This window comes from Helicoverpa zea, chromosome 5, assembly GCF_022581195.2.
Source record: "Helicoverpa zea isolate HzStark_Cry1AcR chromosome 5, ilHelZeax1.1, whole genome shotgun sequence".
Taxonomy (NCBI): Eukaryota; Metazoa; Arthropoda; class Insecta; order Lepidoptera; family Noctuidae; genus Helicoverpa; species Helicoverpa zea.
The window spans coordinates 479473-506871 of NC_061456.1; the positions used below are offsets into that span (position 1 = coordinate 479473).

The 27399-nt window shown below is 35.9% G+C and overlaps 2 protein-coding genes across 3 annotated transcripts in view; both read right to left on the minus strand.

Moving 5' to 3' along the window:
- Nucleotides 1-19448, minus strand: part of LOC124630286 (lachesin-like) — a 105371-nt gene extending 85923 nt beyond the window's left edge. For both annotated transcript variants that reach the window (XM_047164107.1, XM_047164106.1), the window contains exon 1: nucleotides 19262-19448. The gene's annotated coding sequence lies outside the window, so the exon portion shown is untranslated. The remainder of the gene's footprint in view (nucleotides 1-19261) is intronic.
- LOC124630287 lies at nucleotides 15029-15959 on the minus strand. The gene is made up of 2 exons (XM_047164108.1): nucleotides 15689-15959; nucleotides 15029-15331 (listed from the first exon to the last, which is right to left on the minus strand). The coding sequence occupies exons 1-2, from the start codon at nucleotides 15878-15880 to the stop codon at nucleotides 15191-15193; spliced, it is 333 nt and encodes a 110-aa protein (XP_047020064.1). The 5' UTR covers nucleotides 15881-15959; the 3' UTR covers nucleotides 15029-15190.
- Nucleotides 19449-27399: the final 7951 nt, after the last annotated feature.

Genomic DNA, 27399 nt, shown 5'->3' on the forward strand with positions numbered 1-27399 from the left:
TATTTTCACACTAAGTATCCTGATACGTTTGACACAAGCGTTGATGTAACAATGATGTTGATGTTAAATGGTATATAATTGTCAAGGACATAATTCCTTGAGATCAATTAACTCTATTTCATTATTTACAAGTCTGTCATACAAGCAAAACCCTGAAAGCAAACTAGTCCAGGATAACCTAACATATCGAGTGTAACGATCTCGGTATCAAAAGCCTTCGTCCTGTCAGCCATAGCAAATACAGCCTCCCTATATTTGAAAGGCAGAGGACTGGAAACTTCGCTTATATAGGTACTGTGTACCCGTAAATCCAATATTATCTCAAATAGGAGTTCGGAATCTGAGTTTGTTTATAAACAAAAGAACTGAATCAATTATGACGAAGTTTGGTAGAGATATAAGGTCAGGTCAAGAAAGATTTAGCACGATTATCGTGTACACTACCCAAGGTATACATTTCTATTTTTTAATATGATATCAATGGCATTGTCGAGCATATGAAAATATGGGACCTTGTGTATAATTAAATGGTATATAATTGCCAAATATAAATGCTATCAAAACCATTGAGTGTCCATTCGCAATCACAAATCTTATGATAACTAGGTAGCCGAGATAATTAAGCGAAGTCCAATTATGCTGCGTACCTAAATCATATGAAGCAGACGGTAATTATCAAATTTTCGCTAAACCCAAACAGATTAGTCTAGCCATAATCACGACACACTGAATTCGCATGATACTGCCACATTTATTATAGCCTGGATTAATGACTTCGGTATTTATGTGTTTGTTAGTACTAATACTTTAAATTATATCATCATCTTCCGAGCCTTTTCAAATTATACTTCAAGGTATACAGGCAATATATTTTAAGTTAAGGCTGTCCTTTTATTTATATTTCCAAGTAGGGGCTTTGAAATGGACCATCTTATAGGTAAGTATTTTGTTTGCTCTATCTACACAAAAAAATAATAATATCAACTCTTTTTCTTTCCAGAAATATTTAGCGTTTCAAACGATTTTATTGTTTAACCAAAAGTATCCGAAATTAAAATTTGCATTACATAAAAATCTCAGAATTTGCTGAACTGCTTCCCTGAGCAATTCATTATTCAAACAAACATACCTTTTGTATTCACCTCATAAGAAACTTTAAATATATTGAATAGTTAGGCTATACAATCTTGTTTCAGAACATAAGCAGAGAACAATTTAAAGTAAGCCATTGACAAAAGATTATCCCCCATCTCTGGTCCATCGTGTAATAACGAGAGGTATCAAACGCTGCCGTTTTCCGATATTGATGAGTCGAGAGCTGCCGTCCACCGCGCTATGAATCACTGGCATTACCTGATGCTGGTACCAGGAGGCACGAGATAATCGACAGATAGAATGGTTGGAATACATTGCGCGGTCAACGGGCCAATTAATGGTTTGTATAAGAGGTATGTGGTTAATCAATGTGTATTTTTAGTATAGTGTTGTAATTTCTAGTCGTCAATATAAATAGAAAGAAAAGGTAAATTCAATAATTAAAATTGAACTATGTACGCTAATAAAACTACTCACTTCACGGCCTAGCAACCAAACCGTTTTTGTAAATATTTGCCAAAGCACAGCTCTTCAAATCCGATGGAATTTTCATTTATTAGATGTAGCATTTTTTTAATGAAGAAATAGCTTATCAAATCCAACATAATATCTAGACTGAGACTCATAAAAATCCTAACTCCTTCCATAAGATGACGACCAAATTCCACCACGTAATGTACATCATCCACCGCCATACAACCGCTAGTTGTTATCGCTTTACCGAGCAGTATTGGTGCAACGCATCAGGCGAAACAGCGTGATGTATGCAGCCGCTGCAGCGTTTAAATTTAATGCTTAATGAGCTCGAAACATGCTGCTCCGGGATTAACAAGAACAAACCGATTTAGTAGACGGTGTAGCTTGATTGTGGTCGACCGTTTTGGGGCTATCACTCAGTTTTGTTCGAATAAAGTAATAATTGCTTATTGGAAGTTCGATTTTTTTGCCTGTAAGTCAATAACTATCGGATTTTAAACTGAGGTTTTAACTTTGAGTTCAATGGTTATTATCAAAGTTGGTGTTAAAAATTAATAATAAAATGATATAACTAGAAATATATTAAAAAATTTTTTTTGACATAAACAGTTTTGACAAATGCAATTTAAAAAGTATTAATCCCAGCACCTAGTCCCATGTTCCAGAAAAGTCGTCCGCAACAAAAAAAAAAAAAAAAAAAAACAAATGAGGCATTAGCATTTTTCTTAAAAACAAAAGAACTCATAGTGTCAGCTGTTCATTTTCCCGCGCAGATTGTAAACGCCATTGAGAAATAACGGCTATCAATTGAACAAGGCTTTGTGTATTCTTGCAATAAAACAAACTATTCCCTGACTCTGTAAGCAATGCATTTTTATTCAGCAAATTTTTATAAAAAGGAACTTTTATTAGCGCACTCATTTTTACTTAAAAAGTTATAAAAAGATGTGGAAACATTTCCAATAACTAGACGTTTTATAAAAGGTTTTTGAAGTATTTTCCGTGGACGTTAATTGGATAGCGAAATAATTCTTTCGTATAGTCTCGGAGTATCATACATAAAATAAAATTATCTGTTGTCGATTTCCATGATATTATTTCACTTCTATCTTATATGTACATTTTCTCGTCTTTACAATGACGACATAAATAAATTTTAGTATTTACAAACAATACCAACAGGATTACAGATAGCAAAGCCGTATTTAGCCGCTACAATCAATACGTCCAAGCCGAGCACAATACTAGTTAACCCCGCTGTCAAAGTTGCTAACAGTCGGTTAAACCATCTCTAAACATTAGCGAAACAGAACTAAGTTTACGATGATGCTGCCCCAACTGCAGTAATTCCATCGACTCGCCGACTGCATAATGCATCTCTGCACTTACACTGTGCACCTCTCACGATGGCCCGCCGTCAGGCGATCCGTGCGCTTCATTTAACACGACCATTTCACTTGCATGACCATCCATTGTTGGCTTTATACTATACAAAGTTTCGATCATTTGAATTTAGGCAGCAATGTATGTTAAAATATTGGGATAAAAGTTTGTGGTGGTAAAAATGATAGTGTATTCTAGTAGAGGTTTTGGGAAGCGCTCGTTGCAAAAGCAATAACTCGAGTGTGCATTGACGAACGCGTTTCGAGTGTCGGCCTCTTAACTAAGACGGAGGTCGGTTTGAATGCCTCTTTGTTGTCGGGACGTTACGTTACTGTTTCTTCTATCGGATCCAGCCATTGTGGATTTATGCGTTTACTGCCGGCGTCAAATTAGACCGTTTTTGTGTTTCAGTTAAGAGCGAGCTGTGAGTTTCAGTTGTGAATGGTGGCGCTTTTGTTGCAATTTGTTTTTGGTTCCGTAGGCATAATTTGTGGATTTAGAATTTCATAAATAAGAAATTATTGTTGCATATATTTTAGCCGTTTACCTGGAAAGGGTTCAAAGATGCGTTTTTTAAACAAACCAAACGTTAACATTTGCTGTTTTTATTTTAATTTTGTATTGCTACAGACTTCAGTACTTTTTATTATCTAATTAATCATTAATTCAAAGAAATTGACACAGTTAAGTTTATTAACATCATATGATTTCCGAACAATTTCTTTCGATATCCCAAAATCGAGATCCCAAGATCAAAGTGGATCTTAGCAAATGAGTCCACTCTCACACTTAAGACGAATGCAAATTGAAGAATTGGATTAGCAAAGATTCCATTAAGGCTTGCTTCGTCACAATTATCAGGCAAGTTCAATTGATTTAGGCTAAGCTATTAGCTCGGGGCACTCGGACCTGACCCAATTATATCACGTAATTGCCAGCCGACCTTACAAATTCCATACATTATTAAACGTTTTATTACAATTTATGGCAATAACCGGACCGTTAAGTGTGTTTATATTTGAGGTTAATAAGGGATGTGAAATTGTAATTGGAAATTAATTATTTATTGGCCATTATGGATTTTGGGTTATCAGTTTCGTGGTTGTTAATGTATATACGTGCTGTTGACGTGTGTATTGATTTAAATAAAACTTTTGTAAAAATTCAAAAATAGTTTTAACTAACAGAACATTGCATTAGTCTTTGGTCTGCGTAAAATTCTGTCTATTGATAGCTATTCAAAGAGATTGGACGCGCAATTGCTTTTTCCAAAAAACTCTTCTAGAGAACAAGCAATCCAGCTAATAATTAATTTCAGTTGCGTCCGCGAGCGCCCACTGAACGATGTGAAATCGCCCCGCTACGTACAGAATTTTGATTGCTACGTACATGCTACGCGGCTACGCCGTAGCGCTACGGCCTACGAGCTATTTCGTGCATACCGTAGTATGAATAATGCGATCGTTGGGTTTCATCGATCGATATTTTGAACATTAAAATGGGTTAATCAGGTAAATTACGTCATAAGCGATATTTTATATATAATTTATTTGAACTGATATTCATGTAACGATATTTTAATTTTTCAATAATTCACAAATAATTTGCAAAATATTTGATATTCATTACCGATGCAATACTTTACAATAATATCGTACATTGCGTGACTAATGAATATGAAATCGTTTTGTTCATTTTACATTTTGATACGATACTCGAGTGTAATAAACTGTAATAAATTGCAATCAGCTACTTATTACCCGTTGATGCTGAGTTGATGATGATGGATGTTTAAATATTAATTACATACTTTAAAATAATCATTCCATTCTGTTATGTAACTACCTTAAAAGGAACTGAAAACTCTGGATTATCTTGTTTTGCGCTTCTCATTCTCCGATAATGTGTCACCCTAAATATGACATCCAAATCAAAAATATCATTTCAGAATATTCGGTTTGGTAACTGCAATAGTATTTGTAAAACCACTCTGACGAACAAAAAATACATAAGAGCCAATAAAAAGCACTCTTATACAAGAAATAAAAATAAAATTATGAATCCTTTTCCCAGCCCCCAATGGAAGTAATTCTAAAGAACTATGTAATTAACCAAGCAAAGTAGCTCTCGTACAAAAATCCTTCGACTTCGAATTGCAAATTAATCGCCTCACTTGGCGCGGTATCTTTCGTTGCGCGCTTAGTTAGATTTATGGCAAATGCCTGCCACGGTTAAGCAGCAATGGATACTGAATATTCTGAATATTGCACTTTTATGCATATGTGGAACTATATGTATTCATAAGCCGATTATAGGAGAATTGTGGATTTTATTCTAAGTAACAAAAAAATAATATAAAATTTAAAATCATGGGTGTATTTTCAAAGACCATATAACGAGACTCTTGAAAGAAGCTCGCACCAAAATCCGTGCGACTTCGAGTACTTATCGTACCAAAGGACCAATTTTTTGTTAAAAACAAAGAAGGTAGTGGACCATTCACGCTATTGTCACCCTTGTAGTTTCTTCTCTTCTTTAATCTATTAATTTTTGCATGACGGACTTTCTTGTAGTACGCCTCATGCCTTGCCTTATGGAAATCACAGCCGAGTTGATTATATAAGAACAAAATTTAAAAAAAAATGGCATCTGAACAAAATTGTCTTACCATAAACACAGATCCCCAAAAAAGTAAAGTCCATCTAAATATTTAAATATCTTAATCCGTGCAGCGATTAAAACAGCTGCAAGGTTGAGAGCAAGTTAAACGAGTTTAAGGAAACAGCCGATTGATTTATGAAGTTAACTTTGAGATAGTTTAGCGGTTCGTATTTCCTCGATTACCTCACTGAGATTTGGGTCTCGGTTATCTGCATGACCTGTGTCTGAGATAAAGTGGTAATAGGAAAAGTAGTTCACGACTTTCTTGAGCAACTTATTTTAAATGGGACTGTGAAATTTTTGGAGTGAAAATGGGGTGTTTGGGGGCGGAATGTTAGGTGAACGGTTGCAGATGGTTTTTGTGATTTTTGACTAGATCATCTAATAGATTTATTAACAGGCGTTAAAGTGCCTAATGAGGATTTTGTCTCTTCTATCTAGTTTTTGTTTTCATGCTTGCTTTGCCGACTCAGGAATGCAATTATAATCATTGATGAATGATGATGATCATCACAATGTGTCACCAAAATACCTATTAGTAACTATATTTCTCTGATCAAATATCAAACTACCAAACGAAATCCCCTAATAAATAATTGTATCACGATCTAATTCCGTCATTACATTCATCAAAAGGCACGTCTTACTAGCGCCGGTGGACAGCGCCATCTATCGGCGCGCGGCGGCAGTTAATCTCGTCTCGGCCATTTGCCGGGACAAATCACCTCCCGGTCTGCACTCTAAAACTTCGTAACGTATTGCTTTCAATTTTACTGACTGTACGTTTCTTTGTATGCCAGATTACGTTAATGATTCATGGGAGAGATTTGTTATAGTTTGTGTGATAAATCGATTTATTGGTATCGATTATTTGTTAGTTTAGATTTGTGAAGTTGAAGATAAATAGTTGTAATACTTTTCTGATATGCAGTTTAAAAGTTGGTTTAACGTTTCAGGAATTGTTAACGCTGTGAATTTTATAGTCAGGTAAGTACTGGCCGGATTTACGGAAAAAATGGGCTTACACAATAATTTTAGATATACGAAGTACCTCTACGTATATTCAGCATTAAAATTACACTTACACCAAAATTACAACTAAAGCTCCACTTCACTATAAAACTTAACAAAATCATGTACAAATACTACGAACATTTTATAACACAAAAATGGAATACGAAACTCCGCTACATAGCGTATTTATCCATCCTTTAATTCTTTCAACTATTCCGCAGAAGAAAATGTAGGAAACTGTAGGTACACGGCTTTTACAGTTAATGTAAACACTAGCAACTAATTACTGCTTTTACACGCTCACTTTGACTTGAAATAGTATTAGCAGCAGCAGTTACTGCTATAAATTGCAGTTCTTTAAAATGTGAGCGAAATAAAATAGGTATTTATGGAAGAAAAGGTGTATGCGCGTTGAGTAACGGGTGACGTTCAACTGTGAACCGTTTCGTGTCCTTTTGTTAAGCTTTGTGTCATAGCAGTGGTTAGTGCAGGACGTTTTCTAAACTGTTTGTTTTGTAATTATGTAAGAATCAGATGCTGTTTTTATTGTTTTTTTTTTATTATTTTGTACCTACCTAGATATGGGATGTGTATTGTCTCCAGCCCAGCAACAGTGGAGACTTGTACTCTTAAGTCCCGGTTGTATATAAGTTTCATGAATATCTAACATTCGTACTCCAGAAAACTTTCATCATTGCAGGTTTTAATCTGGGGTTTCATTTTGACATTCTACTTTAATATTTTTGATTTTTTATATAACTGAAAAGAGTTTCAAAGACAGGTATAATTATAATTTCCCAAGCATAAAATAGAAGGATGATTGAAATGAAACTCAAATCACTCTTTCGTTGTACTCAAGAATCAATAAAGATCGCAGAATAGAACAAATCCACTTCAAAAATAAATTCTAAGAAACTTTATCACTCTTCGTTCGGTACAAAAGAACCCTCAAATAATACTGTAACAATAAAACTGGACCAGGAACTATTTCTCCACATAAAATTGATTGAAAAGAACAAAGGTCCTCACAACGACAGGTCTCTACGAACAATAATTTAATATAGACGAAGAATCATAATTAATATATAAAATTATAAAGTACCTATAATTAAAAATTCTTCCGATAAAAAGTCTTTAAAGAATCTCACAAATTGGAAAGTTATTAAATCAAACTATCGAGCTGTAACATCCGCTATACCAACGTGCCGCCCCGTACATTTCATTAGACTTAATTGAAAAATAAAAAGAATTCCTTTACTTACATCGCATTCAGTCTTGCCTGCCATCCCGCAGTTTAGTCTACAAATGCTATCGTCTCTTCCTCATCCTGACCGAATATAAACTCTTCTATTTTACTTAAAACCACAAACTTATCATCTTACACATAAGTTTCATTTTCGTTTATCAACAAATCAGATTTTACGACCTTTTCTCCAGAAGTCACTTAAACAGTGAGATCAAAATCTTCAATACGATTATAGACTTTAGATATCAGTAATAAAATTCTTTTCTGTTTGCGCGTTGGTTTTTTAAAAAGATCTTCTAATACCGAGGGGAAAGTTGCCAGTACTAAGTGCATCGAGATCGGTGTACGTGCATCCGCCGACGATGTCAGTTGGAAATTTCTCGTTACCGCAATAATCCACCATCGGGTATAGCGTTTTGCAATATTTTACAATTTCACGTGAGCGCTCAGAAGCGGCCGGCTCGCAAAGGAAATACTTTCATACAATTTCTTTGAACTGGTATATTGTGGCCGGTAACAAAGAAGATTCTTAGCACTTGTCCGTCGTAATGCTGTCGAACTGAGTGCAGACTCACGTGCATTGTTGCTGACGTCACGAATGCTCAATTTAATTTGAAATCAATGATAGTAGAAATAAATGCTGCAAAAAATTACATGTAGAAGAATCTGGAATATACTTTCCTAGCAAAGCACTTCAAATATGATGGAAGTAGCTTGAAGGATATAAAAATACTCGTACATAAAGCCAAGAAGGTAATAAAGAAATCAGCTCGTGTAGGTAGGAGGCACATACGTAAGGCACATACACATAAATACTTAGAAGTGGGAGGTGCAGTTTAAATATTAGCAGAGCAGACGTTACGCCCGGTGCGTGCGCGAATACGGAATGAAGGGCCCGTTTGAACTGGCGCAGACTTTGCTCACTTTTACCTTACCTTTTTGTAAGTTCGAGCATTATCACGAATAGAGAATTTACGTTACAATTTTGTTGAAACAGCAGACTGGGAAATGATATTTTGAAAGTGGTTTTGAACAAGTATTTTTTCAAGTGCATTTTAATGATGGTGTAGATTATAAAACAAAATCAAAGGGTACTGCTGTAGTTCACAGTTTTAAAGAATCATATAGTACAGAAATAAAATCAAAGATCCAGACATAAACAAACTAAGAAGTTCAAGAACTCAAGGTCAAACCGCACGATCAACTAAAACAAGCAAACTCAATAAGCTGACACCCAAAGGACCAGTTTCAAGAAATAACATAATCTCAAGTCATAAGCAATAATAATAGACAAGCAATAAATAAAGTTTTGATGACAAATCCCGTGTTTACGGCGCCCTCGCTCCGAACACAATATAATACTAATCCCCGAACGACTTCGCGATATGTTTACACACGACTTATGATACTATAAACTGATGTCTTGTACCTACGACGAATATTATAAGCAAAATCTTTATTGTTTCTAGAAATATGTTTAACTTTTTTTATGTTTAGATTGCTTGTTTTGAATTAGATGTGATCGTGATTTTTAATTTTATTAACAGTTTGAGTGTTTTTAAGTGATTGAAGTTGTGTTCAGAACTTGTTAGCATTATGGCCAATGTTTATTAAAAAATAATCATTGGCTAAGATTTTTAAGATTTTGTTTCAGTATTTTTTTGCTTTCTGAGTTTACACTTAACACAGATTGGAGTGTTTGATTTTGTCTGCCAGAATTATTTATAAATAGGACAGTTCCGCAGTTATTCTCATTACTTAACCTAAACCAAAACGTACAAAATAAACAAGACAAGAAAAGAAACCGCTATTGACAAAATAAATGACAAAACAATTCAAATTTCCCGTACAAAAGGGACCAAAAAATACATTTTCCCATAATTACATATACGGGTAAATATGGGTTGCCACACAAGGAGGCTTCGTCTCGTTTCATATCACAAGACCCTCCCGGCTGTTACTGAAAAGCGATATTGAAATCCCTGGGGGCTGCGAGTGCCGTCGAAACATTGTTTCAGATTCAGGTGTCAAATTTTCCATTGTCTTGTCAGGAAACATGAAATAAGCTCCGGCGGGTTGCTTCTTTTTGAGGTAGGTTCGGGTTTTTTTAGTTTGGGCTCATTTTTTGCTTGGGCGGTTGCTTGTTTTATTTTATACCGTGCAAAGTCTGATACGCAAGCTAAGCAAACTTGTATCTGTGTGTATTTTAATGTTGAATTAACAACCGAGAAAAATCGAGTTTGTTGACATTTTAGGTAGTAAGCAGAAGATATAATGTATCTATTTGTTTTCTTGCAATTAAATCAATAACGCCACCCCTAAAGTTTCTTCTTTAAAAGCCATATTATTTTACTGAACTCAGAGGGACATTATTTCATTGCAAAATACATTCGTTCGAACGTAAATTGAAACAAATATCACATTACACTTACAGTTCACATAAGAACGAGAAATATGAGTCTCCCTGGAGATGTTAAAAAAGTAGCGTTGCGAGGTCTATGTCGACGGCTTTAAAAATGCCTTCAATGTGTTATGTTTAACGCTTCATTATTCTAGAATGTTCCAATACCACTAGATCCGCCTTAAGGCAGCTGAAATTCCACGGGATTGCAACTCACGGGATCAGCTTTGAAACCTCGCAGCAAACGTCAAAAAGAGCACTACGCAGCTACGTAGGTATTTGAAAAAATCCCCGGTCGAGACAAAGACGCACTACACATTCGCGCACCCCTCCCCCCACTCAATTGTCCTTACATCTTACATTTCTGCATCATATTCCGTCGCAATGAAAAGTAAAAACATTGCAGATAGAATTTGTGTAGTTGTAATTTGTGCCTTATGGTGGTGTGTTAGAATTGAATTTGGCTCGTGGTGGTAATTCAGTAAATTCAGATGCAGGGAAAGACGAGAGTGGCTGAATTGAGGTGGAAGCCAAAGTGCGGAATAAAAGTGACGAGCTCGACTCGAATGGAATAAAGTGAGCGCTGTTGGCGAATTGGCGGCGACTCGTTTCACTGCGCTGTTGATTGTAACATCGATTATAACGTTCATATTTTATTTGATCAAGTAAATTAAGCTTTTTTTGTTATATGTTTGAGTGATTTTATTTAGTTGCTATTTACATTATATGCATACTTTTCAATTGTTTTTTTAGTGAGGATTACAGGTAACTTTTGACGACTACATAATTATATATTCTTTTCTGTTATCTGGGGCAAACATAGCAAACATTTTTAATAAATTGTTCTAAGCTTTTCTGTATATTAAAAATAGGAATTTATAGATAGTGTAATAATTTTATTGTTGTTGATTGCAGCAATGTGAATTTGAATTATGATCGCTATCCACCAAATGATTATCTGCATACAACATAACGAGATGTAGCACAAAGCTTGGTTTATTATCATCTGCAATAACATAAGCATGCTTAATCACACTATAAGCATACTGAACAGGGATTATAATTGTTAATGCCGGAGTTTCACTGGTCCTTAATGCACGCGCGCCACAATCCTCATTACCGGCAATCCGGTTATATTGCCGGGCAATGTGTTCCCGTGAAAATATGAACAATTTGTCCCCAGGCGATTACTGTAATGTTCAACACTATATTCCTATTTAAACAATTGGTTCAACTTGTTATTGATACTATTTGTTTTGGCTTTGTTTTGGTGCGTGGGTTTCTAGTTTAAATTGATTGTATTTCACTTGCTTTTGGTAGGCTTCTTTGCTAACTACGTGCCCATAAAGTAGGTACGTATTCTTAGTAAAGAACGAAATTAAGGTATCAAAATCGATTAAAATCCCAAAAAATCGGGATCAAATCAAACAAAACAGCACATATGCGAACACGTAAACACAATGAAACATTAAAATTCTCAACAAGAAAATGAGCGCGGCCCAGCGGTAACCGGCCCACTTTATATTCAACAGAATCGATTGCTGCTGTAAAAGACTCTTTGAGTATTGAACAGAATTAGAATTTAAAATATATTGATTCCCTCATGAAATGCTTGGAGCTCCGATGAAATATTAAATGACTTGGTTTTTTTTGCAATTGGCCGCGAGACCAGCTGAGGCGGCAGTAAAACGAATACGTGACTGGTAGAGAACTGCTCCAGTCTTATGGTATTAGGAAGCTAGCTTGATTGTGTAACACGGAACTTGCTGTTACGTGCTGTTTAGGATTTTTGAAACAGTCTGTTTTTGTGTGAAAAGCTTAGCTTGTTTTGTTAGGTAATTTCAGTGTTTGTTTTCTAATAAGGTGTTTCGTATTCAGCTATTTCATCATATTCCGAGCCCTTTTCCCAATTTAATTTAATTTAGCTATTTGCAGGTCGTTAAAAAGTAGAAAATACTTTCATCTTGACTCAAATTATTATTTAATTGTTTATTCGGGATTTAAGAAAATTAATACTATAAAATATAAGAATTTTCTGTCCCTATACTTCTAGTGTGCATCAGGATGGCTGTCACTCATAAAACTTTTGCGAAACTAATTTACGTAATCTTTAGCAACATCAACTAAAATATCACAGCTTAGCTAAAACTTCAGCTGTTTTAGGCACACATTTTCTATTGTGAATTAAAAATAAGCCAAATACGAGATAAACTTTAGAAGCAACATAAGTTATTCAAAGCCGCACAGAGCGTCGCGGCAAAGTGTCGGTTTGCAAGGCCTAAGTTCTAAAGTAGTTGCTAAGTTCCTCTAGCGCCAACCCTTCTGACTAATAGGTATTTAGATGTAATATGCAAGGCTTTATACCTAAGGATGCGTCTCACATCATGGTGTTACGTAACAGGTTATGTGTTAGCTAATGCTAATAGGTGAAACTTTGAAGTCTGTGCTAGTAAACAAATGAAAATCGGAAATTATTTACCTAACAACGAATGTAGTCAAAGTCAACTGACGAGTATTCTTTTTAAGATAAATTTAATAATTTACTTTTTTAAAGGAGTACCTAACTACGTATCTACCTACCTAAGTATATTTTTTGGTAGCAAAAGAAGTGAAGGAGTATTATAACTGTTGATGTGTATTGATCTGACCAATGACACTGCTTTACTCAAGGATATGACTGTGAGCGGAGAAGAGATGTATGAAAAACGAAATTCAATTGGTTGTGTAAAAAAACTTCTGCACTTCGCTCCACTTTGATGAATTCTGGGCCTTAAGTTCACAGCATATCATTGTACGCAGTCCAAGCATCTCCCATAACTCGACATCACGTTCCTACACTATCAACATTTGGTACAGCCAGTACCTGTCTGACTTGAGAATATTAGTCAGCAGTCCAGCGAGCAATTACTGGGCGTTAACGAGCGTTTGATTGCGTCCTAATGTCGCCGCATCCGACTACAACCCTACTTTGTTCGTGTCACCAAGACGCGAATTTAGAACTTGCTAAGTTACTACATTTTCTTGTTAATTGTTGATAATTATTATAGTTTGCTGTGGAGGTTAAGTTAAGAACGAGTCGAGCGAGCAATGGTTCGCGTGGTTGGTCTGTAAATGGATGGCTATCTATGTCATAACGAGTGCTTCATGAGACCGAGTGAAAACATGATGTTACCCATATTTAAACTTCATCATTGGCCTACCAAGCTACTGTTAACCACACCCTCAATATTTAAATGACGAAACTCAACATCGTTTCTTAATCAAAACAAACTACCATCAAAAAGTATGTTAATCACCTCCCAACTACGGAGTACCGTGCGAAACTCATCACGTATAGGTAACGAACGCATGGCCCCGCGTATAAACAACATGAATATTTTAGGGAGTGTATCAAAGTGGCCGATAAACGTCGGGATCCAATATCGGGCCCAAACAAAGGCTTACAAGAGTTTAGGGTACGCCCAGTGCACTGCATATTCAACGGGGCCAGAGTCAACACGTTAGCGCGGGAGCTCGACTGATGGTCAGTGGATGGCATTTTGCCTTTGATAGTTTTTAGGTATAGGTAAGTATGTTTTAAGCCTAAGATTACTACATAATGTTTATAATAATTCATTAAAAAAGGGTATTTTTACATGGCGAAACTGTTTTTTTTTTTGTCATTTCCGAGAAATATGATGGTGATAAAATATGAGATGTATGTATCAATAAATTAAATAAATGTACACATTACTTACACGTACTCCAAAATAGATTACACCCGCGATTCCATCTCAGGTCCCACACCCGGAAAAGAAATAACTTATCTCTGACTCGGGGGAACCACCATGGTTAAGCCGTTTTAGCGTGAAAGCGTAACAAACAAACTCACTTTTGCTTAAATAATATTTGTAAGAATAAGGACCAAAAGTTCTTAGTTCTTTTCTGTAATAACAATTTTTTTCACATATTATTCGTGTGTGTGTGACTTAAATTATATTCACGAAGTATTTATCTGTCACCACATAAGTTACAAAGCTACATTATGCACAAACTTAGAATAGAAGAACGAACTATGTCGGCGGCTTCTTATCCGTAAGTTGGCGGAGTAAGTGAAATTAATGATCTTTGTAAATAGCGGAGTCGTAACAGACTGATACTTAGTTCTGCGGTCGAACAGCTGGCTTGCTTAACTTAACTTTTCTGTCTAACTGGAACTGGCTATAAACGTTATTTACTGTTGAATTTTAGTATTTATGTTTTTGAATTTTGAAATATAGGTTCAACTTATTTTAATGTACTTCTTTATGACTCAAAGGACTAGTTAAAATATTATGTCTGTATTAATTTATTAATTGATACAAGGATTTATTGGCATATAAAAGAGCCGTCATGATTAATTGATAACGTTCACATGATTCCTTTCGAAACATTTTTTGTTCCTCTTCCTTTTTCTTTTAATTTTATACTATAGCTGAAAATACTGGAGATTTCCCTTTGCAAAATTCTCTTTTTCCGATTTTTATACGTTGAAAACATAAAGTTTATTCCCCAGCTCCCGGCCTACACACACGCATCGCTGCTCCGTGACCAATATGTGAGCGTAGTCCCATATACCTTGCATTTGCATACTTTACACGCACTCATTAAACGCTGCCATATTGTTATTTATTGGAATTTTAATCAGCCAACTCATTAATAACGTTTTATCTGGGAAATATCCTGCATTATTGATGAATCACGTGCAATGCGTACCTAATTAAAAAAAAAACTTTTTAATTTTATGAATTCTTTTAATAGTACTGTTTAATTAACTTTATGTTGAAGCAAACAATTTTACACCTTATTACGCATTACTGTTCATAAAGGATATAAAAATATTTCCACATTCAGTATCCATCTTGCCGATGCCATCGCCCTCAAGCTGTACAATATCATACAAAGATCTGCACGAGGTAGTTGAGTCCGACTCCTTTCTCGCTCTTAAAGCGCACGTTGACGAAGGAAGAACCGACGCCTCCCGCGGTCACCGCGGGCTTGGTGTTCGACTTGTCGATGTCGATCGCTGAGATGGCCTGGAATTACGATTAATGAGGTGTGATTATAATAGTTTTTTCTTCTCTCAACAGATAAAGCATAAGATTGTTGAGCGTTCTTTGTTCAATAATGTAATGTTCCATTTGTCACGAAAATATCTTCCTAAAAATAGATAATGCATTGATGACATAATCAATGGGAAAAAGTTTTAAAGAGAGAGAGGCTATGATATCTATTTATTTTTAAGTGTAGGTAGATAACGGGCTTATTTACTACATTATTTTCACTATATATTTTTTGTGTTGATTATATTATTCGAAGCAATAAATAAGACCTGATTTAACTGGACAATAAAATCAGAAACAAAATACATAAGATTTAAAAAAAATACTCACCTTAATAATCTTAGTGTTATTCGAATTATAGAACACGTTCTTAGTCCTTGTCTTGAGAGGAACAGATCCTAGCTTGACAGTCTCCTGGTAACCCAACTGAGCATTGGCACTAGACCCCAATAGAAGGTCATCAGTCTTATAAAGCGCGACACACAACACCAAAAGTACCAAAACATGTGAAATTACCGACATTTTGGAAATTTTCAAAAACAACTTGTTTAAACAAAGGTTTAATCCGACTATGTTGATCAAGATTTTTTCTGAAGAATTTATATTTCTTGTTCTATTGCACAATTGAGATAAAATGATACCGGAGATAAGCTTGTGAATCATTTTATCAGACAGATAGGTTGCATCTTATCGATCTCAGTTAGATTAAGGAAGAGTTGACATTGTGGCATGGAATGTATGTACTTTAATCTCTTTGTTATTATATGAAGTTATGAGTTGTTTCTTTTGACTGAATTTTAAACCGAAATAGAGGTTTTTAAAGCGCGGTTTATACTTGTGAATTTATCCTGGAGTTCGTATTGCACTATTTAATTGGCGTAACATATTCTTCTTTATAAAAATAAGTAACAGCTATATAAAAAATATGATTAAATATGTAAATTATGCAGTACTTGTATTTGCTATTATTATGATGAAAATCTTTGATTTAGTCCGCTGAAGTCTGAGTATTTCAAAAACAGGATTTCCTTATCTCTGCGGTGTTAAGGTTATGGCACATTATAGCGGCACCGCAACAGCATGGCTCCACACCAGCATTTAAGGTGTCATTCAATTTAGAGCATTAAATCGTGTATATTATAAGATATTTCGTAATGTCAATATAAAAAAGCCAACGGCGAGCAGTCAGCGTGCTTGCCGCCTCCACACAACTCGACTCGCCGCCCGCGCGCTGCAAGCGAGCGGTCCTCATGCGTACAGCGCGCCGACGGCGTGCTAATTGCGCGCCGACTCCGAGCCGGCAGCGAAACAACGTCATTGCGTCGTGTTCAATCATAATATCAATCATAATCGTCTTAAAATAATATTGAGTTTGCGGTGACAGCAAGCTTACACCTCGCGGCCGGCGCGCGGCCGGCGCGCGGCCGGCGCGCCAACGGAGCGCCAACGGCGCGCCGACGGCGAGCGGACAGCGCGTGGTTAGCGCGCTGACAGCTAGCCGTAGTCTTAATTCGAGGCGACGCCGTGCTGCTGCCGTGCTGTTGCCGTGCTGCTACAATGTGCCACAAGCTTTATCTTACAGACTTGTCAGTCGTTGTTTGTATTCATCATCAGTGTTATTCCAGTGGGATTACCCGACATTGTATTATTGACATTAAAATGTCCCATGAGTTCAGTGACTTTTTATAGCAATTGTGTAATGAAAAAAACAACATCGCTTATTTAATTCAGACAGCAAACTATTAATTGTCGTTTAGTTTCAAAGCACACTAAAAACCAAAAATAACAAGTATATTTAAAAGCTCAATTTATGACGTACTAAATAACCTCTAAAGCTAGTTTTGGAGCGTAAAATATCACTTAGCAGTTGGAACATGTGAAAGTGATTCAACGTACCCAATCCGTCGGCTTCTACGGCTTTATCAAAACTTGGACACATTAGTACCAGATGCGGCGATGTGGAACGACTTCAACTTATTTTTTATCCCGTTCGCATTTGAGGGTTATGATGCCATCTATTACTGGTCGCCCCTTATTCGTCAGCTGACTTTCGAAAGGTTTTCTTTTTTTGTGCTAATTGATTGAAGGGTTGTCGTAGGTTCTAGTTTAAAGTAAGTGCTAAAAAATGTTGAATCTACAGATTTTTGAAGCATTTAAAAAAGAGTAGGTAATTTTGAAAAACTCTAAAATAAAAATTAGGTAAATTCATCAGGACTGTAATTTGTTGGTGTCGAATATACAAGGTGTTGATTTGCATTTGTGCCATAGTTCAGGAGGAGGACATACAATACGTAAATAATCGATTGGAATTACAGTAGATGGGAAATAACTAATATGCACTGCTTTTTTTGTCATTGTAATGTCGTGGTATTTTCGAAGTAATCCAATTTTATGAATCAAATTTATGAGTGATCGTTGCGTATGCTTTGTGTTTGCGTTTGTGTGAGGGTGCAGCACGGTTTTAACGCCAGTAACATACGCGACAAGTTTAAATAAGGCTAGATGACATTTACGGAATTCCGAAAAAAAATTAAAGAAAAAAAATTACGTACCAATTTTTTTATTGATTTGGGTCGAGAATCATTAGCATAATTACGTCCTTGAATATGGCACGGATGCAAATCAACAGCTTGTACTTACTGTACGAAGATCATCCCTCTGCCCTTATGTAGTTTTATGTATTTGCGGTCGGCAGCATGTTTTCTTCTTCCATATTTTCCTTATTGACCAGACTTAGTAATAGGAGAGATAATAATTCTAGAAAAAATGCGTCACTACCACTTAAAAAGCCTCGAGATAAATGTGTATTTGGGTATTTTATTATCATGTATTATTTATCTCCACAAGTATTTCCTCTTCTTTTGCGTACGCGTGTACTAGAATTATTTTCATTAGGAATATATTTTTTCCACTAAACTTTAAAAAAAGATTTACATTACAGTTTTCCATTAGGATAGACATACAAACCCACGCTTATCTTTTATGTGTAGGCAGCACAACTAGCAAAACAATTAACATTTGAAGTTTAAATGATACCATTTCAAAATGTCACAGAGCCAACTAACAGTATTTGTACAAAGTCAATATAAGTAAATAAAAAAAGATTTCTATCAAAGTTGTAGGTAGCAGTCACGCGATAGTTCGCCATTGTTCCGAGTCGCGCGATTGGTTCCGTATCGCGCTATTGGTTCGACAAAACAATGACAAATAGAACTTTGTGTTATTACCGTTTATTTATGGCGTTGTGAACCGTTCCGATGTATGCCTGATAAGCTATTGTGAAGTTCATGGTGACATGTCATTGTGGAATATTGAATATTGTGATTGTTATGTAGCCTTTATGAGCTTAATTAGAATCAAGTTGAGAATATATGTAAAAAATGCTTTTTGGACGCCATTGTTTTCTCATTTGACATAGTCTTGAATTCGATAACAGTGATTCAATATGCTATTAATAGCCAATATTTGAAAACAACCTAGAATTAATTGTGGAAAAGTTTCCAGACATACTTATAAATAGCTAATTTCCATAAAGTACTTAGCCAAATAATCTCAAATGTAACATTTCAATACCACAGGCATATTCAAATAGTAACGCGTAGTTACGTACAGCGGGCAACGCAGCTTGGTCATTACTTTTATTTTACGACGTGATAACACCGCACACTTGTTTGTTACACAACTTTTGGGGACGGGTGTACGCTTTAAGCCGTACTGTGGGGAAATTAAGTTTCATGGTTTATTTGTAGGTTCGCCTGTTTTACAGGAGTGTTTATTGTAAATATTAAATGGTTAGGTAAAATATGTATAATTTCTAAAACATGAATAACAATTATTTTATTAGCAACTTTTAGTAGTTTGGGTGTGGTTGTTACCAGTGATAGAAAAAAGTAGCCAACTCACGTGAGACAGCATATAATATCCAATACACCAAGTAGAAGGCACAGTAAGGAAGTTAGATTAGCACAAACACAATCGTCATAAAAGTACAAGGAATGCGTGTTAAAAATATAAATCATTTATTTGCTAATCAATTAAACGGTTGATTAAGCGTTTTCGAGATTTGGGCGACAGGCGTGCGCTCTGCGTCGAGGTCGGATCCTGACTGGCATAGCTGACTGGTGTCCTTTGTACGGCAACTACATGCGCTCGCGCATCTAGTGCTGAGGTCAAGGTCGATAAAATGATAGATAGTATGCATGTTAGTGTAGTGATTTGGTTTATGTAAATAGACAATGATATATGTGTATATATAAATTGTAAGTATCTTTGTTTGTGTAGTTTTTTTAGGTATATGTAAATAAATTAAATATTTTGTGAAGTAAGCTACAAACTCGGTGGATATGTTAGAAAAATATCCTACATACTTATGGTTTCACATAGTATATTTTTTCCAGTTCTATATAAAAACATCCTTTCAGCACAGCCAGTAAAAGTTCTCATACAATATTCAAATAGAATTTTATTTTTCCCTTTATCTTACCTAAAAGCGTGATCCGAACATTACCTCAAAACAGTTGTTACAAAGTACGTACATAAGGAAACTGAAATGGGCCGCCGAAGAATTATGCCGTTATCATATAAATAAGGATCTAAAGCCTTCTTCAGGAGTGGAGTGGACACAGCTCACCGCATTATTTACCTGCAATTTGTTTTGTTTTTATTACCTCTGAAAACCTCTGAAAATCCTTTTATAACAGCAGTTTAAGCTGCGCAGTCGAATTTATTGTTTTGAAAAAATATATGATGGATTACAGGATAACAAGTACAAAAGCAATCATTTATTAGTATAGAACCGTAATATTTTCTTAGAATTGGCTCGACCAAGAGTGGCTTGTCAACTGGTCAACTCATGATAAAGTGAACACTTTCATGCTCGCATGTAAGCCAACTTAAAATGATAATAACACAATTTATTCACAGCTTAAAATATACACACCCCAACAAAACCTCAACATACCTAGTCCTTCAATAATTTCATAAAAGAAAACCACCCTAATATTAATAACTTCAAATTACCTTACTTACCGATGTTTTCACACTTTGAGGGTACTTGGGAGTGTAATGACAATTCATTGCGGGGGAAGAAGGGGCGTGTCGACAAAACAAAAACATGAAGTAATCGCTAAGTTGGGCTCTTTCGCGCGACGCCTGACTTCCGCATAATTAAATAGTGATTAAGGCACCCGTTTTGTGTTCAGACTGGTGGATTGGGTGCGAAGGCATTCGTGAAGGGAAAAGTGAAGTTGCCTTCTTAAGTGAAGAACTAAATGCATGGTGTGAATACATTAATCATGTCAAGTTAACCTTGGTATAAAATGAAATAGATCTAAATGCCAAGACATACAGAAGACATTTGAAGGGCCAATATACCAATGACAAAGCACTGATGAAGTAAGTTACCCCTAAAATAACAAGAATATCATTAGAATGTCGTAATTGCGAAAATCTGTCCAGAAGAGTTGGTTGTTAGTTAGTTTTTATACTTTGAATTTCTCGATCGTCGTCACCCCTTTCACGCCAAAAATTTTATTCTTTCCGTCACCAGTGTTACCTACAAACTCCTAACATAATCTTCAGGGTATCACAATCCGAGCTCATAATTCTCTTTACCAGGTAACTCGGTGAATGATTCGCCCCCGCCTCACGCACAGCCGATGTTCGTTAACCTTATTAATTAATTACACCTTCCGACAACACGGCCGATTTGACACCGTAACGTTACCTTTGATAAGGTCGACTCGTTGATTCACTTAATGACTTTCTGTTATTTTTGTTTATTTTTGGAGACGTATTGTGTTTGATTTATTTAGGTCACTTGAAGATCCTTCAAATTTTCTAGTTTCAAACCTTGACATTCTTTTTGATTCAGGATTTGTATATTTTTTGTGTATCCGTCTGATATTGGAATGATGATAAACACAAATATATGGACTCATGATACACTGAAACTTTAAAAATACGTGATTGCATAATTATTTTGTACTTTACACTACGCCAAGCAAAAATTAGTAAGTTCTAAACTACCACAAAACCATTATTAGCTTTTCCCACGGTCTCTCAAACAGTTACTCCACTAACAAAGGCTATTTACATGAAAAAACACCACAACAACATGTAAACCCCATCTATTAGCCGAGCGCCCTCAACTAGAGTGAGTACTCTCGACTGGAGGGCGTTCAAGACGCCATTGTTCCGCTGTCCGTAACGACTACTACTAATATTCGTAGCAAGTTATTGTGTTTTTGGAGATCAGCGTAATATTATGGCCAATTACACCGGTTACCGATAAAGGTATCAGGAACTTACTTATATGACGGGTAAAGTATAAGTCTTGGTTTCACAGGTCTCGGATAGCAATATCTGGCAGAAATGATAAGCAGCATTTATCTGGCAGATAGCATTAACTATCAGATAACTAACTGGCACTTAATCGTAACTAGAGAAACCGAACCTTACTTTAGTTTTAGTCTCGTTAAAAAGCGAGTTTTTTAAAACGGGCTTTCCCTTCTACTGAATGAAGCAATGATCACAACAGAATCTCAAAGCACCCCTAAACGTTTTTCCTCGTTGTCAAAAGCTGTACATCTGTTTAGGCGAAACTCCTCAACTCCAGCAGAGAGCCCTCAACGCGAGGACTTCACCGAGCCTCTTCATTGTTGCTTCATCGATACACTGCCTGCTAAAGATAAAGATAAAAAAAAAACATTTATTCAAAGTAGCCTGAAAATCAGCACTTTTGGAAGGTCAAATTTCCAAAAGACTGAAATCTTAAACTTAGACTCAAACCCATGGTTCCTCTAAACGTCTTTTCCTCGGTTTCAAACAACAGCTACATCAAAAGGAGTACGTCTGTTTAGGCGAAACTCCTCAACTCCAGTGGAGAGCCCTCAACGCGAGGACTTTACCGAGCCTCTTCATTGTTGCTTCATCGATACACTGCCTGGTAGGGAAATGACTTGAGATTTTGTAGTTGAGTTAACTTTGCATGGTTGTGGTAGAAGAAAAGTTTGGCGTTTATTATTTTAATCCATAGATAGATGTTGTTTTTTAGGTAGAGAAAAGTGCATGAACTAATCTATGTCTATTACCGCTATATTTTTAAAGTGAGTTACTTTTTAACAAAGTTAATAATTCCATAAAAAATAAAACTCGCATTCATCTTTCTAATTATATTTTATCCTTTCCAATATATCCTTTAAATATCACTTCATGGCTATTTTATAACTTCAACCTCCGCAGTAAGTTGGCTCACTGATATTTTGTACGTAACGGTAATCTATACTAATATTATAAAGCTGAAGAGTTTGTTTGTTTGAACGCGCTAATCTCAGGAACTACTGGTCCGATTTGAAAATTTCTTTCAGTGTTAGATAGCCCATTTATCGAGGAAGGCTATAGGCTACTTTTTATCCTAGTATGGGAAGTAGTTCCCACGGGATGCGGGTGAAACCGCTGGCAGAAGCTAGTAATTAATAAGGCTTTATATTTATTCTTTTCTAAAACTCAACTATTACTTCTCTAAAACATGGCATCAAACAAAACAGCAACAAGGAATCAATACCGTAATACAATGCGACAGTTACAAAAACAATCCGACAAACTTTATCATTTAACTAAACTAGGACGGCAGCCAGCCTTCAAATAAAATAAACTGTACCTTGTAATTCCTTCCTTGATGCGGAATGAAAGAAAAATATCCTCTAGTATCAGCTTATCGTGCGAGTTAGTGAACGAAATGGGTTATTTAATAGGGTTCAGGTCCGATAAGGCGGCGACCTAACGTTAGTTATGCACCAGTTCCTTAAACCTGCTCGAATGACTCCCATTTTTATTTGGTGCCACTGCGATACGTGGCTGGTTTTGAATTTAAGGTGGAAGGTGGTCTTTGAATGTGGAAAATGCTGTTAAAATCAAAATCAAAATAGAGAGAAATAGAATTTGAGCAAAACTGTTCTTAAAGTAACATTGAACTATTTCCTGGAATTCCTTATTGAACTGAAATATCAAAAGAGGCCATTACAATGTCTCTAAAACCTGTCCTAAATAACGACGATATTTGAAACCCTTTACTCAAGAAAAAGAAAACAAAACAAAACATTCGTAATTTAAACAAACAAGAAAAAAACTTAAACTAAACAATCTGCCAATCACACAAAACGGGCAAAAAACTGCTCCAGTTAAATTAAGAGAACAGTTGCCGAGTAACTTAATACAGAGGTGGAATGGCACAAAATAAAATCACCAAGATCCTTCGAGATAGAAGACTAAATAAGATGGCTTATTAAAAAAAGTGGACAGGCAGGTAAGCGAGTAAAAGTAACATACCGCAGACTAAACAGTCGGCGACAGTTGATCCAAATGTTGGTCAATTGGTAATTTGAATTCTCTCAAAGTTTCCAGTCAGTCGAATACCGGACAAAAAATACCTGTTCTTTGTAACGTGCGTACTACCATTCATTTTCATACTGATTTATGGGCCCAAACAGACTATCGGCCGACTAAAAGTTGCAAAGCAGTGTAGTCTAATGGTTGATAAGTATCTTGTTTGAAACAAAAGAGGCAGGACAAGGAGACAACAAAAGAGGCGTGTCGTTGTTTTTGAATCCCTCAGAGCGTGAAAGGCACGAGGCTTGGACTTCTGAGGTGAGACAATACTTAGTTGGATTAAGGCTAATGAAAATACTATTGATTAGGCTAAATAGTTACTTCTATATTAGTATTAAAAATACAATTTAGTTTTTTTCCACTTCCGCTTGTAGTCGCCAGTAAAGAGTTATCACCTATTTTGACACATGTAGCGCTACCTACGTTTTTACGTAGATTTTACTGAAACTTTAAACCTAGAAATGTATATAAACCAACTGCCAAAATGATGCACATGGCATGAATGATATTAATTCACTGATCTTCCTGACTTTCAACCTCAACAATAATGCCAGTAGCATAAACTGCAAAACTACAAAAACAATACATACTTACAACAAAAAAGCCACAGAGTATAAAATACCAGTGTACTGACAATGTCACCGAGTGTGCGGCGGGCCTACAATACGGTTGTCGGCTCCAGGCGCGTCTTAAAACAATAATACCTTTGCACAACTGATTGTCTACTGTAGACGTTTTAGCTAAATTATATTGTTGGATCTTTTAGTTTGTTTGTTTGTTTGGAATTTTAGTTTTGTATTTTAAGACAGTTTCAGTGTAAAATTAAGATTATTTTAGATGTTATTCATGATAGTGTAGTGATAAACGTAATCAAAGCAAAGTCTCAATAATTGTCCAGAGAATATGGCTTACTCATTCAAACTGGTCACTTTCAAAGAGTTGTTAAAATGTTTCATCGTATAAACAAACTTAGCTTCATTTAATGTTTTCAGGCAATTTCTTAGCTTGAACATAGACAATTACTAAACATCGCTTAAACTGGACAGACGGTGTTCAAACTGGCTGGCTGTCTAACTTAACGAGAAAACACTAGTCGAGTCCAGACCGTTCGCAATGCAAACTGTAATAAAACTCGCTCAACGGAGCGAACCGCAATGAATAATTCCTTACATATTTGATGTTTGTACAAAAAGAGGGGGAGCGTCTGTCAGTTTGACAAACGCCGTCTCAGGTGTCGCTCGTGTGCTCCAATCATGGAATGGAAATTATTCCCGACCCTACCGAGCTGAATCGAAGCCACTCATTACAACCACAGCCTAGAAAACCCCCAAACAACTTTTTTATCGTTGACAAATGTGAAAATGTTGCCGCTTGAAACATTCTGCTCTGTACCATTACATTGGTAGTAACTTTTGCGTTTAGTTGTTTAACAAATCAGTAGGGATGACGAAACAAATCCCACAATTTGTATTTTCGCTTTGGCATTGTTCGCCGTTCGGTTGTTTTTGTTGAATCTGCTGATTGACGAGCCCGACGAGTTGGGATTGCTCTGTCGTTCAACTTATTATAGGCTTTTTATAGCTTCGTCTGGCCAGAAAGTTTTGTTGGTTTAATTGTGTATTTTGTATAACATTTATAACTCAAAGGTGGCATTGATATGTTTGGAAATATTGGTGGAATTTGTTTTACAGGTTCGTTATTTATTCTGTTAAGTGAAGGTCTTTCTCTGGCGCATTCCAGCATCTTTTACGAGCGTGAGGCAGCGCAATTCATTGGTAGGTACGTTGAGATATTTACAGCGGCATCTGACCAATGTATTGGCGGACGATACTCGTAGTTCTGTTGATCGTGAATTCGTGACTCGGTTACATGTGGCTACCTCCCGTGTTGTCTGAGGTAACTCGCTTTTAAGTGTTCTAGTTTTGTACTCTATCTCGGTTATTATTATAACGCTAGTAAATAGGTATACACATATATCTGCTCGAGACTTGTATAGTTTATGCTACAGCTACAAACTGGGACGGCCAATGATGATGTGGTGGACAAAAGAAGACAATTTGTTTTAGAATAAATGCATTTACTGACAGAACTTTTGATCAATATTCAATGAGCTTTGTTTAATGCCACATAACTTTAGAGTGGACAAAGTTTTTAGTACCTACATTAGCACTACCAGCTACGGATCTAAAAGAGTTCCGACCACAATCTAAAATGACCATCTTAGTACCCAAAGATAATTTCCAGATTATATATTAAAATAGGCACTTACTTCGAAGCCCTTCCCAGCACTTAAAACCTGCATAAAGTTTTACATCATTATCAAAAGCGAAATTAACAAAGTCTTGAATTGGAATAAAGGCAAAGGGTTCCCGATGGGCAGACGTCGGTTACGACAATCGACAAGTTATTTAGCAACAGAGAAACATAAACAGATGTAAATGACCGAAAGACCGACAAATACCAATACAGTCGATGTTGTAAATATTGGGGCTGTTGTATACTTTCAGCGAGTAAATATAGCCTCGGGTTTATAAACATTTATTTCTCATGTCCATGGTCATGCATCACATTAGTGCTGGTCAGATTTCAAAGATGAAAATTAAATGTTGAATTTTCTTTTCACTTTCAGTATTGGAAATTCTGTCTAGTTTTTACAGTGTGTCGTTTAAAAAACTATTACTTTGTCAATGGATCAATATCGTTTTCCAAACAATAACGTATTATTTCATAACATATCTTAATCTCACGTGTCATATTTGGCAACATCCATCGATGCTTATATTCGAGTTCGTGGCATTTAATCGACTTGAGTGCTCGCTCGCACCGCGCGACATTTGTGACAGCTATATGTCAAAATGTTTACCAATTTGTTGCTATTTTCAGATCATTTTGGTGAAAGTTGTTACAGTGAAAATGTAGTTTAATTTGTGTTTACGAAAATGGAATGACGTATTTCAATTAAAAGTTTGTTTTACGCTAATAAGCAGGTCGAACAAGGAACTCGTTGTGTGCAAAGTGCGGAGTCAGCGCTACGCTATAGAGTGCGGTGTGCGACAAACTTTAACTCCACCGACTCCCTGAGAGTATCCGCTCAATAATAAATGAGACGAGCAAACTTCACGCCTGTGCCAACACTCTAGCTATCCCATGAAAAACTTCGAAATGATCCCATCTGAAAACTTCGGCCAAACTAAAAACAACTTTAAATTTGACAGCGTAAAGCTTAATTTTAATTACTGTTTGTGTAAAGGCTCGTGTACACGTTTCCCTGAATTAGACATGTGTTAAAAGCTTAATGCATTTAATAGGTAAGTAACGTTGCATACTTAGTTGGTGTAATATTTTCTCTTCGACAGAATGTTTGTTATGAAAAATCTTTGGGAAAGTTTTTCAGTTTATACGCAGGATTTTGCTTCATATTTAGAATCTTTTGTTTGCTTCAAGTTAACGTAGAAAAGATACGTTCAAGTCAATTTCTTGCAAAGATAATGTTATTCAAGAAATGAGTTTTCTCAAAAACTCTATACGATGAAGAGAATTTAACTTTAACTAAAGAAGACAAAATGTATTCTCTCCTAATATTCTTGAATCAAAACTTCTAAAATAAACTTTATTTCACGAAACCGCAAGCAACCAAAACAATAAAAGAACTT